This window comes from Equus caballus, chromosome 6 (assembly GCF_041296265.1).
Source record: "Equus caballus isolate H_3958 breed thoroughbred chromosome 6, TB-T2T, whole genome shotgun sequence".
Taxonomy (NCBI): domain Eukaryota; kingdom Metazoa; phylum Chordata; class Mammalia; order Perissodactyla; family Equidae; genus Equus; species Equus caballus.
Window position 1 is genome coordinate 58,305,189 of NC_091689.1, and position 14,376 is coordinate 58,319,564.

General features: G+C 35.0%; 1 protein-coding gene and 1 pseudogene across 26 annotated transcripts in view; both read left to right on the forward strand.

Moving 5' to 3' along the window:
* PIK3C2G (phosphatidylinositol-4-phosphate 3-kinase catalytic subunit type 2 gamma) overlaps positions 1 to 14,376 on the forward strand; it is a 510,459-nt gene that overhangs the window by 257,676 nt on the left and 238,407 nt on the right. For 23 of the 26 annotated variants that reach the window (XR_011439709.1, XM_070270025.1, XM_070270013.1 and 20 more), the window contains 3 exons: positions 615 to 737; positions 5,567 to 5,600; positions 10,475 to 10,670. Coding sequence is in view for 25 of the 26 variants with exons in the window: in XM_070270025.1 (XP_070126126.1) it covers positions 615 to 737; positions 5,567 to 5,600; positions 10,475 to 10,670 (353 nt within the window). In the remaining variant the exon portion in view is untranslated. The remainder of the gene's footprint in view (positions 1 to 614; positions 738 to 5,566; positions 5,601 to 10,474; positions 10,671 to 14,376) is intronic. The other 3 variants (XM_023643192.2, XM_070270021.1, XM_070270029.1) reach the window with 1 other exon arrangement.
* On the forward strand, positions 6,727 to 8,857 carry LOC111773816 (serine/threonine-protein phosphatase PGAM5, mitochondrial pseudogene; annotated as a pseudogene).

Here is a 14,376-nt window from a genome sequence, read left to right on the forward strand (position 1 = left end):
AACTGGGACCATAAAATCCAGATATAACTATCTTAAGTGCAGTCAGCAGTTTTGATTTTAAGAAGAGTTGGTCATTACTGTAGAGTATACTTGCCATCAGTGATTTTTTTGAAACAGCAGTTGGTTCAAGGATAGTATAATCAAATGATTACCACTCAACACCAAACTTCATTGTCCCAAGTTTGTTCTGAACTCTGAAGATCTGATTTTTAATGATTTTGCCCTCTTGTACACTGTTTACAAAAGCAGATGCATTCTGAAATTCTACATGGGTCTGCCATCAGTTGCTTTGTTTTCAAAGTATTTTGCAGAAATCACAGACTGATTGTCACTCATTCTCTCTCTCCCTCCTCCCTCTCCCTCTCTCCCATTTTATTTCAGATAATGTTACCGTTGATATATATAATCTTAATAGTCCTACTTTTGAGTATTCACTCAATGCAAACTGTTACTCAGGCCACAGGATAACCAGTCCTGAGATTCTTCTTTTTACAGGAGAACGACCAACCACACTTTATACCATTTCCTTTTCTTGGAAAGAGAGGTAGTTTAAAGATAAATTAGTGTCCTCTTGATTTCAATAAACTCTAAGATAGGAATCTTGTCGTCTACAGCAAAATGTGGATAATATTACTGAAGAAGTTAAAAATATATGCAGTGTTCTGGGGTGTGTGGAAACCAAACAAATTACAGATGCTGTAAATGAACTAAATCTAATTCTTCAAAGAACAACAGAGGTAAATATACTCATTTATTACACAGTAATTATTGTAAACCTAAGTTCAATAATTAATTAAGGAGAGCGAAAGACTTCTGATTACTATATATGGGTTTGTGTGTGTGTGTGCATGTATATTTCCATCATTTGGGGGTAATGGAAACTTGATTCTATTATCCCAAAAGGATTTAATTAAATTAAAAGGAAATTTCTTACACCTTTGAAGTTTGTAACTACAATATAACTTCCAAGTGAGACTAAAATCAATCCTACAATCCTACCTAGATGAATGTACTTACATAATAATGTTCACAGGAAGTGTTTGTATAGATTATCAATGGCTCTCATGTGCACCAGTTTGTATGCAGGTGTAAGCATGGACAAGCACATACGTAGGAAAGAAGAGATCAGTTTTTGTGGTATCTTTTGCTGAATTTGCAGCGCACACTGCTTCTATGATCCCACATCCTGTATAATGATTTCCTGGTTTTTTTCAGTTTAAAAAATGAGTATTATGTAATTTTTTTTATATCTCAGAAATCTGATGTTGAATTATAGGTGTGATTTTGCCTGAGAAAAAGATTAGGAACTCTGGTCACAATGAATCCATTCAATCTTGTTATCAGTTTAGCAAGTGATAAAGCAGAAAGATATGATAATAATAGTAATAACTAATACTTGATAATGCATTGCAGTAACAAAATAGTTTCACTTATAGTACTTTAATTTTTTTTTTAAAGATTGGCACCTGAGCTAACAACTGTTGCCAATCTTTTTTTTTTTTTCTGCTTTTTCTCCCCAAATCCCCCTAGTACATACATAGTTGTATATTTAGTTGTGGGTCCTTCTAGTTGTGGCACATGGGACACCACCTCAGTTGGCCTAATGAGCGGTGCCATGTCCGTGCCCAGGATGCAAACCAGTGAAACCCTGGGCTGCCGAAGCGGGTGCTTGAACTTAAACTCAGCCACGGGGCCGGCCCCCTAATTTAATTTTTATTTTATTCCATTTCATCCTTTCAGCAATGCCATAAAGTTGATATTTTAGTGTTCATTTTATAATTAAAATCTGATGTTTAGAGTGCTTGTGTACAGAGGGTTAATAAGTGGTAAAATAGAGATTTGAACCCAGGCCTCTATACACAGTCTACTATATGTGAAACTTCATTAGAGAGAGTGATTACACGCATTCCTTACCCGCACAAAAAGGAACTGCAGAGATTATATGACCTTGAATATGCCAGCCTTGAAATTTCAAAACAATTGATTTAGAAAGTGGACAATTACATTACTATATATAAATCATCATGCTTGTTTCAAATAGGTGACTATGATAAAATCAGTAATTTCTTAGTGTTGGACTTTCTATGTCTCATTTTAATTATAACTCTTTTGTGATTAAATAGTAATAATGAATATAAAAATTTAAATGTCTTATTTGCATTGCACAGTGACAGTGATGACTGAGGAGCAATGGAGGCACACCACCAAAAGTTTTTCAAGATAAACATTTATTAAAAAGTGAAAATACAAAGCAATGAAGAAATACAATTTAAACAACATAGTCAATAAATTCCAAAATTCAATATCTGAGATGGACGTGTATTTCCTTAAATTTTTCTTAACGAAGAAACACTTACTCTTATAGCTTTCAATTATAGAAGGAAATAAAATAACATAGCCATTTTATGTAGTTTCCAAAAAACTGTTTTTGTGTGTAGATATTAAGATCTATGATTTTCACAAAAGATGAGGTAAGATATCTAATGTGATCACATTTAATATGATCATATTTTTTCATTCAGTGTCAGACTGGGAAAATTATACCACTGTCTTGAGAAGCACACCACCAATATGTTTTGAAAATAAATATTTTAATGAACTTAAAAACCAGGGGATTATACAATGGTAAGAAGAACCATCTATGTAACAGCTGAAGTTAAGTCAGGATAACAAGGTAGTGAGAATTAACTTTCAACAAGCAATTAATTTCTCTTAGATTATCACATTTTGGAGACAGTACAAGAACCTAGAGCTGATAATAAAATATGAAGAGCTTAGGGTCATACAAACATTATCTGAATTCAAGATTTATCACTTTTTCTAGCTGAATAGCTTTAGAAAGTTAATTCATTTCTCTGAGTTTCAGTTTTCCACATCTCTTAAAAAAAAAAACACAAAAAAAGAATTTGCAGGTTTCTGTTAGTATTAGAAGTAATGTCAATAAAGGGTCTAGATGATAATATAGATTGAATGAGAGTCATTATTATTACCAGAGGTAGTGGAGATAGTGCTAGTGGTAGTTTTTGAGATTCTTCCCCATGATGCCAAGATGAAGGTTTAATTCATACAAGTACCAGTTAGGTCCCCATTATCTCAGGGCCGTTGATTATAGCCAGCCTCATGATAAATGTGAGACTTTGCCAGAGGAGAGGACCAGACATATGAATGTGGATATGTGTCTTCCCATCTGTTAAGATCACTTGGTTGTTTTTCAATTTTTATATCCAGCTCTCAGTGAATCAGTAGAAACAAAGAACTGATCACAGAATGAGGAAAATATAATTTTAGGATGAAGCATTTCAAATGATGTTAAAGTATTAACAGTTATAAAAAGCTTTACCTTCAAAACATTCATTTCCAGAAACTTCTTAATGGAACAAAAATACAATTAACATTTCTTATACATTTATGAGAAACTATAAGAATATAATTTCTTATATATTCATGCATAGAAATGAAGAAAAGAGTCGACAATTATCAGTTTTATTTCATATATGTCAATGGCCAAAATAGATAGTTCAACATGCCTAATAAAGAAGATTCTACTTGAGCACACCTTAAAAGTCCACTTACTCTACATCATCTTCATCTGGACTTTTTGTTTATCTCTTTTTTCATCCTGTCTTAACTATGAGCTCACCTATATAAAAATTTGGCAGAAATAGTAAGTACATTTTATAGACTTTGTGCGGTAGGTAAATGCAGTTCACAATGCCAGTAGTTCAGTCTATCCACCAACAATGAACCAAAGATTAAAGAAATACTGAGAAATATGAGTGTCCTGCCAACAAACTCAAATTTGGGAAGCTTTCCTTTTTCTCAGTTGCATTTTTTTGTTCAACTTGCAAGAAACTATTTCCTGCCATACAGGGAAGTAATTAGTTATTTATTAAATGTAAGTTTTGGCAAGATGAAGGATTATATCACAAATGCAGTTGTACTCTAGTTCATGCTCCCACTCAGCACTGGAAACAATTTTCCATCCTTCCAAATTATATTCCAGAAGCTCACATAATATATTTCCATTAAATGCTCACACGATAAATGAACCACAAAATGAAAAATATCGTCTTACACATTATGCTGTAGGTGGATGTCATGGTAGTTTTAAAATATGTTTATATTTCTGAATAAATTGAATTCTAGTTAAGTCAGGCTAACATCTTTAATAGCCTTACCCACGCGGATGGAGTGAAGATCTTATTTGTAGTTGTTAAGATGGGTGGTTGAAACTATGTTCAGATGAATTATTTGACCTAAGAGAAATGCTTCTGAAAAGGTTCATGTGAATGATGCTTCAAAGTGAAAAGTTGTATATAAATTTAATTACATTTTAAACATGAGAGAAGCGTTTTCTCTCCAAAGGAATACTGTAGCAAGTTCTTCGTTATATGAAAACAATTATTCCCTAGTTTATTTATCTGAGAAATAGGGCTTTTCATTAATTGGATTCTCTTAAAAGCAAACTTGTCAAGGCAAAATTTTTAAAAATTTAGTGTCAATTAAAATGGCTCTTAGAAAATTGAATTGCCTTTGGCCTGAAACCTTATTTTTAGTGAGTCTGTGAATCACCTTATATAGTTTTCATGATAATGAAATTTTAACCAGCAAATCCTAAACCATCAGAGTAATTTTAGGCTTCCAACAACAATAAACATAAAAAGAAAACAAAACCAGTATACCACTGGATGTGAACTTAAATAAACAATTAAATTTCAGATAGTATTTCTTTTATTTAGGATATGATTCAAAGTATATTACTTTTCTCAAGTGTTTGACTATCAGTTTCTTTAAATCTTCTAAAAATAAAGAAGCAAATGAAACTCTATAGTGAATCTGTATGATTTTGCTCACTTCCATCCAGCCCTCTTTTGGTGCTGCCCAAAGCTTACATCTGAATGACTGCTAATAGTAAGAACTGGACACACCAAACAAAGAGAATTAGAAATGCACTTCTGGGGGCTGGCCCCGTGGCCGAGTGGTTAAGTTCGTGCACTCCACTTCTGCAGCCCAGGGTTTCGTGCGTTAGAATTCTGGGTGCAGACATGGCACCACTCGTCAAGCCATGCTGAGGCGGCGTCCCACATGCCACAACTAGAAGGACCCACAACTACAAATACACAACTGAGTACCAGGGGGCTTTGGGAGAAAAAGGGAAAATAAAAAAAATCTCTTAAAAAAAAAAAAGCCTATTTAAAAAAAAGAAAGAAATGCACTTCTATCAAAATATTAGTCACTGTTGTGGAAGGGGGGTTGAGTTTAGGCAATATCTGTAGAACTGTTCTAATGATACTATAAAGACTGAGCTTATTCTAGAAATTTCTTTTATTAAAAATCAAATAACCTAGATCGCTCATTACAACATTGGGAATGCTTCTCTTTCATCTTACACTTTAGAGTCCCTCTGTTTAATAAGCAACATTGATATATGACACCAAAAAATACTTTGTCCTTTTATCATGCTAGAGAAATTTCAATGTTTAGATTCTGGATATTATCAGTTTGTTTTATAAATTCATTTTCTGAATAACAAGTAGGTGTCTTTGCACCTATTTTTCTTTTTCAGGATTTGCATCAATATTCAGAGACTTCAGCAAAAGGTAAAACATACATGTACCCCAATTTAAAAAAAATTATAGAACCCAAAATAATTTACTTTTTTCAATTTTTCATCCAAATATTATGGTTACACACACACACAAAATATTTTTTGAGGGAAAAATGCTTTGCTAAAACTCTTTTTACTGATGGAAATGATTATTCTGCAAGTGAATAAAAATCCAACTCTCTAAACTTTTAGCCTGAGATTTTTTTTAAGTGGGAAAAGTCAAGAGATCTATAAAAATTAAAGGGATACTGAAAATACCCTCACAACTATTCCAAGAGACTATAAAATTTTATTTAGCTAATTATACTTTGATGTCAGAAAAGTAGCAGATGCCTTTCTTCAAAGTCACTAACTTCAAATTTAAATTCAATTTCTATTTGAAAGACCAATCTAACATAACAGGTAGGAGGATTAGGTTCTGGAATCATTACTGTTCACAGAGGCTCTGAGTCTATAAAACTGCAAGCCACAGGAGGACTTTGCCTCTATAGAAAATAGTGGATGTGTGAAAGTCTAGTGTAGAGCAAAGAGTCTGGCTTTTGGAATCAGTCAGAACTGGTCTTGAATTTCAACTCTGTCACAGTTTGGCTCTGTCATTTTAGAGGATTAAATTCTTTGACCCTCAATTTTCCTAATATGCCTAACAGAAATGACAGTATTTAATGTGCAGGGTGTGGTAAGGGTTGTTCTTATTTGCACAGGCACATGGTATTTGGCTTATGAACACTCTGAGTATCTTCAAGGAAACTGTCTGACTCACAAATGTTCAACTAACATCCTTGGATTCAGAGGTTATGGGTGGTGAAGCACGAATGATAACCCAACCTACCCTCCATACCCTTAATCGTTATCGGTAGAAAGTTATGTACAGAGGAATAGCCTCTCAACTCTAATTCCCACCACTTGAAAGAGACATTCAATTATACTTGAAGAACTCCCCCACTTTACAGCACAGAGGAAAATATGATGGCAGAGGGCATGGAGAAAAAAATCTGTGTAGTGCAAAAACAAAACCCTGTTCCAGGCAGTCATAAAACTCCAGAACACCAAAGAAGAAGGGAAGAGATGGACACCCCCAACAATATTACTAACACAGAGTCCAAGTGATAGAATGAGGAATGAACAAGCTGGAGGTATGACCATATGGAACTGGCCCTCTCTTCCTTTCTATTAGGAAAGTTGGAATAAAATCCCCTCACCCCATATTCCTCAGGGGTTGGGATATGAGATCCCATAAAACTGCACAGGAATGTTCCCAGAGACTTATATTCTATGATAAATCATCATAGATTATAATTAATGCATTATAGTTTCATAAATATTGTCATTGTTTCTTTATTTCATGACACTATAACTATTTTCCCAAAATAAAATCAGGTATGATAAACATTATTTTTCCAAATTTCACCTCCAATCCCTGTATCTTGAGTCCTTAATATATTTCCGATGACATTTGAAATGTATTCTTCATACAGAATTCTGGAAGTAAAGCATAATGCATAAGCACACATCTCGATATTACCTTGAAGAAGCAAATGATAACCAAGAACTGTCTCTGCACAAAAAGTAAAGAGTAAAGTTTGAGTAATTATCCAAATAATTAAAGTTCCCAGAAATAACTGCTGGAGCTTGAATTAATAAGATCTCTGACTCAACTTTATGATTTGAGATGTGTATTCATTTGCACAAGATTGGGAACTATTAACATGAAGTTTGTGCTTCCTTCATCGGAGTACCAACAATCTGGGGACTGGAAAGCAAGATGTTTCTATAAATTTATAATTTTCTGCCGCCTGTTGTTCAGGAGAATCCCTGTTGGTTGGCCTCCAGAGTTTGATGAGGCCTCTTTTAAGATTATTTTCATGCTGCTTTCCTCTTCTGTTTCATTAATTGCTACTGCTGATTTCTCAGAGAATTTTAATTAGAGCTCTTTCACTCTGCTTGTCCCCTCAGGCTATTTCAACAAAGGGCACAATTTGAAGAAATACAGTAAATAAGTACAATTTGGCTATCTTATAAATTTTGTACAAACTTATGAATAACTAAGTGAATAATAGCACGTGTTGAACAACGAAAAAAATGTTTAATTATAGACAGAGCTACTTGGGGAACAGGATGTGGGAAGATGCCCCATGCTGAAGCTGGCCTCTTTCCTGAGTATTCAAATACCTGATCATTGCAACGCCACTGACTACTGGAGGAAAAAGCCAGCTCTGTACTATTTTCTTTTCAAAACAACTACAAAGCAAAAAGCAATTCATATTTGACAAACAACTTATGACAACGTGCACGTGTTTGAATAAACAACAGTACTGGGTGATTTCACTCGGCACACGTTGGAATCTAATCACAGTAGATCTTAAGAACCTCATTTCTAATGATGTCCTTACTAGTTCTCTCAACATCTCAGCGACCCGGGGGCTCCATCGTCTTCTCTTCTGGGTGGTTGCGGTGAGGAAGCCTGCGCCGGCAGAGACACGGAGCTGCAAGTGGCTGAGACGCTGCCGTGGGAGGGGGCCACGCAACTCGGGCCTGGAGTCTGGGACCCCAACTGAGACAGACAAGAACCATTGGCCCTGGTCAAAATGAGAAAGAGGAACCTGGAAGTTGGAGCAGAAGACCTGGCGTCCCTTCTGGACTACTACCAAGCCAGGCCACGCAACTTCATGGGGCACTCCCTATACGATGCAGACGCCTCACTGGAAAAGGACCCCACTCTGACCCCCCTGCGGCATGAACAGACAGCACTGGTCTCCGACTTGCAAGCTTGGAATTGAAGTTTAATAAAATTGTCTATTCCTCTATGATCCACTCAATAGAAACCACCGATATTATCAGGAAACGTCGGCGACATCTGGCGGGACCATATGCCCCATCGAAGCTGACCGCAAGGGTCTCACCGGAAGCTGGCGGCAGGGCAGTATTGCGCAGGTGCAGCCGAATCGAGGCCGACTTCCGGAAGTACCCCCGCTGGGGACGCCAAGCAACTGAAGGAAGCTTATGAGATCTTCGGTTGCGTTGCTAATGCTCTCTGCTGCGTCGTGTGCTGGGGCTGTTCTTCCAGAAGGCTGTCCCGCCTCTCCCTCAGCAAAGGAATGGCCGAGTAGCGCTCAGGACTTTGGGGACATAGAGTTCAGGCCTCCTGACAAGATCTCCCACTCCTGGGGCCGCCCGGAGGCCCCACTCTCCACCTCAGCCTGTACCCAGCTCCGGTTTGGAGCTGCCAAGTACACGAGTTCCTTCCCTCTGTCCCCCTCCCGCCCCACACTATGCTGCGGTTGCATTTTATTTCTCCAGGACGCTGCAGTGGAAAAGGAGAAATATCTAAAATGTGGCATTTCAGTACTTACTTCTGGTCCAGGCTGGAAAAGGGAAACATTCAGATTAGATCAGAGTGATTTCTTTCGCAGGGTTTTCTGCCTTGCTCTCGTCTACCAGGATGATCCTATGGAGTTTCAGGAGGGCTGCGCCGGGGATTGGACCAGGCCTGAGACATCTGCACGGAGGGGTCTTTAGTCATGACCACAGCTAGCAGTGTGCCCCTCTTCGAGGCTCCATCAGCAAAGCTCATGAGACACAAATGACTCGGAGGAGGAGGGTACCAGAGATTCCATTCGTAACATTTCACTTCATACATTTTTTGTCATTTCCTACAACCCTTAAATATCTAAATATTTGTCACTTAAATATTTGTCTATTAAAGATTTTCTTCATCTGGATAAAAAAAATTCTTTTGGGCTTTTATATTTGAGTTGATTCTTTATTTCGAGTTTATTTCTTCACTTAAAACATTACTATAGTTGAATATTAAAACAAAAACAGTTGCAAGCAGTGAGCATATTATGATTATAGTCTTTCACTCATTCGCAACTGTATATAAAATGCCAGCAGTGAGTGTTATTCATTGGCCTCATTAAGAGGTCTGACACTGAACGCCTCTGCTAGGATGATGTTCATCATCCTCATAAGCTTCTCCGTTGTAATGGCACCGTTTTCCTGATTTGGATCAAAGTCTACCAGTTCTACCTGGTCCATTTCATCAATCTCTTCTACTTCCTTCCTCTCAGGTAGGAGTCTTTCTAGCAGTTTCTTGGGAGAGAGAAAGCCCTTCTCAGGAAAGTTTACCTTAAATTCGATGATTAGGTGATTCTTTTCATATGGTCTACAATAAATTGGCATGCCTTCATTTAGCACACGGTTGAAAACTGTTAGCCGCTGTACTTAGTCATTTTTCTTCCTTCATGATGTCATTTTTAGGAATTATCAATAGACTCCCCTTAAATAACTAGTGGTAAAACTCAAGTAAGGCTTTGATTTTGAAAACATTTAGTAAACATTATGTCTTTCATTTCAAGCTTATTTCAGATCTCAGTTATGTACTATTACCATTCTCTTTTTATAGCAGCACAATGTATATAATTAGTGTTGAGTTAATGGTAAACATCATAGCATAATCAAATTTATTATGCTTAATTCTTTAGATGGGATTTGTTTGAAGTACTTATAAGCCATAAGAAAACATTTTTCTTGTCTGAAAATTAATTCTAAACAATAATAACCTAGAACAAAAACTATTGCAAATTATGGTTGATCAGAATCCCAAATTAATAATCCAAACCTCTGATTTGTGATTAAAGGTCATGCTTCCAAAATTTCTGCAACTGAAAATATGAAAGCTTATTAATTATCTACACTACTAGCAGCTAACCCAGGCTGCATACAGAGGCACAGATGGCTAATTGGCTTCAGTTGGTGGAGGGTTATTTTAATTAAATTTTATTATAAAAAACTTCAAAGCTATAATTGATGGCTTATGATAAATATGGCCCTTCACAGATGACCTGATTTCTATCTTTTTTTCTCTAGGCTTGATAGAAAAAGTGACAACTGAACTATCCACGTCCATCTACCAGCTAATTGATGTCTATTGTAGCAGCTTTTATGCAGATTTCCAGCCTCTAAATGTACCTGATCGTGTTCCCTTTGTAAATCCTGGGCTCCATTCCCACCTTAGCTTCACAGTGTATGCAGCTCACAACATTCCAGAGACCTGGGTGCACAGGTGAGTGGTGGTGAGTTTTTCACAAAAGAGTTCATTAATTTTTGCATAGCTTCTAATTAGAGTATAATGTGTCTTGTTCTTATTTGAAGGACCAAATATTTCATAAAATTTTGAAATTTAATCAGCGTGAATTTATCCTTATTCTTAAAATCATTTTTTAAACTTCATTCCCAATGCGTAGTCCTTTTCCCTCACGTCTTCTTCCATTTTCCACATTAAAAATAGCTGCATATTCTCAATGTATCATTATAGAAACATAAAATGCTCATCTTACTTAGTGATTGCCCTAAAATTTTCTTTGTTATGTTTGAGTTTAAATGACTAATGCTAATTAACAATACAGAGGGAGAGAGAGCACACACATACAAGGAGATGGACAGTATTTAAAAAGAGAAAAAAAAAATCACTCTGACTCCCCATCAAGTTGTGAGTGGTGAATATTTTGAGAGTAGTACCTTGACAAAATGGGAATTAGCCAAGGGTTATTTGGGTTACAATGGAAGTTAGCCACAATTATGCATGGAACATCACCAGATTTTAGGTTGATTCTATTATGTAGTATTTTTTGAATAACATAATTAGAATAACATTATAATAATTATTTTAAGTTCCTTGTGGATTAAATCTATAAGAAAGTACTGATTAAATCAATTAAAGTTGATAAAAGAATAGTAATTTATTAATGGATTTGTTGTATCCATTGCATTTAGCATCTCAAGGAAAAGTTGAGAAACAATTTTAGTAAAGAGAAATAATTGTTATCTTCATCTGCACTTTTGAAAATAACCGAACTGAACAAATATTTATAGAGCCAATTAGAAAGGAAATTTTGCCTTTGTATGTAAAATATACTATCTAGATGTACACATTTCTTTAGAACCCATGGTGTGATTCTTTTATGCTTTTTCTCTTTCTTAATTTTATGAGGAATTTTAATGGGCTGATGTATAATATAATAAATACCTAGTCTAATGAATGTTCTGTTATAATTTTTAAACCATTAATATATATTTATTTATTTTAATTCTCATGGAACCACTATGTAGCCAGATAAATGTAGATATAGCTATATGCTTACAACATGCATTTATATATAGTGTGATACTTAGTTTTGCATATTTTTTTATTCTCTGTTTCATTTATTTCTGCTCTGATCTTTATTACTTTCTTCCTTCTTTTAACCTTGGGCTTAATTTGTTCTTCCTTTTCTAGTTACCTGAGTATAAGGTTGGACTGTTTATTTGTAATTTTCCTTCTTTTAATGTTCTTTCTCTTTTAATCTTTCCTTCTTTTAATGCTATAAAATTCTCTCTTAGTACTCCTTTTGCTGCATTCTATAAATTTTGCTATGGTATGTGTTCTTTTTCATCTGTCTCAAGATATTTTCTAACTTTCCTTTTGATTTGTTGTTTGACCCATTGATTGTTCAAAGTGTTAACTTCTGTTAATTTGTGAATTTTCCAGTTTTATTTTTTCTCTTGATTTCTAGTTTCATTCTCTTGTGGTCAGAAAATATACATGATGTAATTTCAGTCTTCTCAAGTTTGCTAAGACTTGTTTTGTGACCTAACGTGTGATCTATGCTGAAGAATGTTTAACGTGTGCTTGAGAAGAATGTGTATTCTCCTGCTGTTGAGTTGAATGTTCTGTGTATGTCAGTTAGGTCCATTTGGTCTACAGTGCTGTTCAAGCCCTCTGTTTTCTTATTGAGCTTCTCTCTGGTTCTTTTATCCATTATAACCAGTATTAAGATCTTCTGCTTTATATAATGTTAAAAGAATTGATTCATCAAGAAGATATGACAATTTTATTTTATTTATTTATTTTTTAAAGGGATATAACAATTTTAAATATACATGCACCCTAAATTGGAGCAAACACATTAAGCAAACATTGACAGAATTGAAGGAAGAAATAGACAGCAACACTATAATAGCAGAAGATCTTAATACTGGTTATAATGGATAGTCTGTTGCTGTCTATTTCTTCCTTCAATTCTGTCAATGTTTGCTTAATGTGTTTGCTCCAATTTAGGGTGCATGTATATTTAAAATTGTTATATCCCTTTAAAAATAAATAAATAAAATAAAATTGTCATATCTTCTTGATGAATCAATTCTTTTAACATTATATAATATTCTGTCTCTGACAGTTTTTGGCTTAAAGTCTATTTTGTCTTATGTAAGTATGGCCACTCCTGCTGTTTGGAATACAATCTGCATAGAATATCTTTGTCTGTCCTCTCATTTTCAGCCTGTGTGTGTCCTTAAATCTAAAGTGAGTCTCTTGTAGACAGCATATAGTTGGATCTTGCTTTGTTATCCATTCAGCTATGCTATATCTTTTGATTATGCAGTTTAACCCATTTACATTTAAAGTAATTAATGATAGGGAAGGACCTAAACTGCCATTTTTTCATTATGTTCAGTCTATTTGGTAGTTTTTTTGTCCCTCTTTTCCTCTCTTGATGTTTTCCTTTGTGTTTTGTTGATTTTTTTAATGGCATGCTTTGATTCCTTTCTCATTTTCTTTTGTGTATCTTCTAAATGTAGGTGTTTTCTTTGTGGTGACCATGGGCCTTAGCTAAAACAGCTTATATTTAAAATGCTTTGCTTTAAGCTGATAACAACTTAACTTCAATCACATACAGAAACTCTATTCTTTTCTTCTCACCTCATCACACTTTATGTTATTGATATCAAAAATTGCTTCCTTTTATAGTTTACAAATTTTTATAATTATAGTTTTTTTGTGTACTTTGTCCTTTAAATTCTGTACCAGAGTTGAAAGTGTTCATGCACCACCAAAAGTATTACAGTATTTTGTATTTGTCTATATATTGGCTTTACCAATGAGCTCTATACTTTCATATGCTTTCATATTGCTATCTAGCATCCTTTCACTTCACCTTGAAGGACTCCCTTTAGAATTTCTTATAAGTCAGGTCTAATGGTTATGTACTCCCTCCACTTTTGTTTATCTGAGAAAGTATTTACTTCTCCTTCCTTTTTGAAGGACAGTTTTTGCCAGATATGGTATTCTTGATTGATATATATTTTTTTCATTTAGAACTTTGAATATATCATTCCACTCCTTGCCTGCATGGTTTCTGCTGAGAAATCTGCTGATAAACTTATGAGATAGCTTTTATGTGGCAAGTCACATTTCTCTTGCTGCTTTCAAAATTCTATCCCTGTCTTTAATTTTTGATAGTTTGATTTTAATGTGTTTAAGTGTGGTCTTTTTGGGGCTCAGCCTGATTTGATCCATTGGGCTTCTTGAATCTGGGTGTCCATGTTCTTCCCCACAATTAAGAAGTTTTCAGCCATGATTTCTTCAGATAAGCTTTCTGACTCTTTGTCTCTATCTTCTCCTCCTGGGACACATATAATGTGTACATTTGTCCTGTTGATTATGTCCTATAAGTCCTTTAGGCTCTTTTCACTCTTCTTTACTTTTTTTTCCTTTTTATTCCTCTGACGGGATAATTTCAAATACCTGTCTTCAAGTTCAGTGATTCTTTTTTCTGCTTGATCAAGTCTTCTCTTGAACCCCTCTAGTGTTATTTTTCAATTCAGTATTGTATTCTACAATTTGAAAATTGCTGTGTGGTTCTTTCTAATATTTTCTGTCTCTTTGTTGATATTCTCATTTTGTTTATGCATTATTTTCCTGAGCTTATTTAGCATTTTTATGATAGTTATTT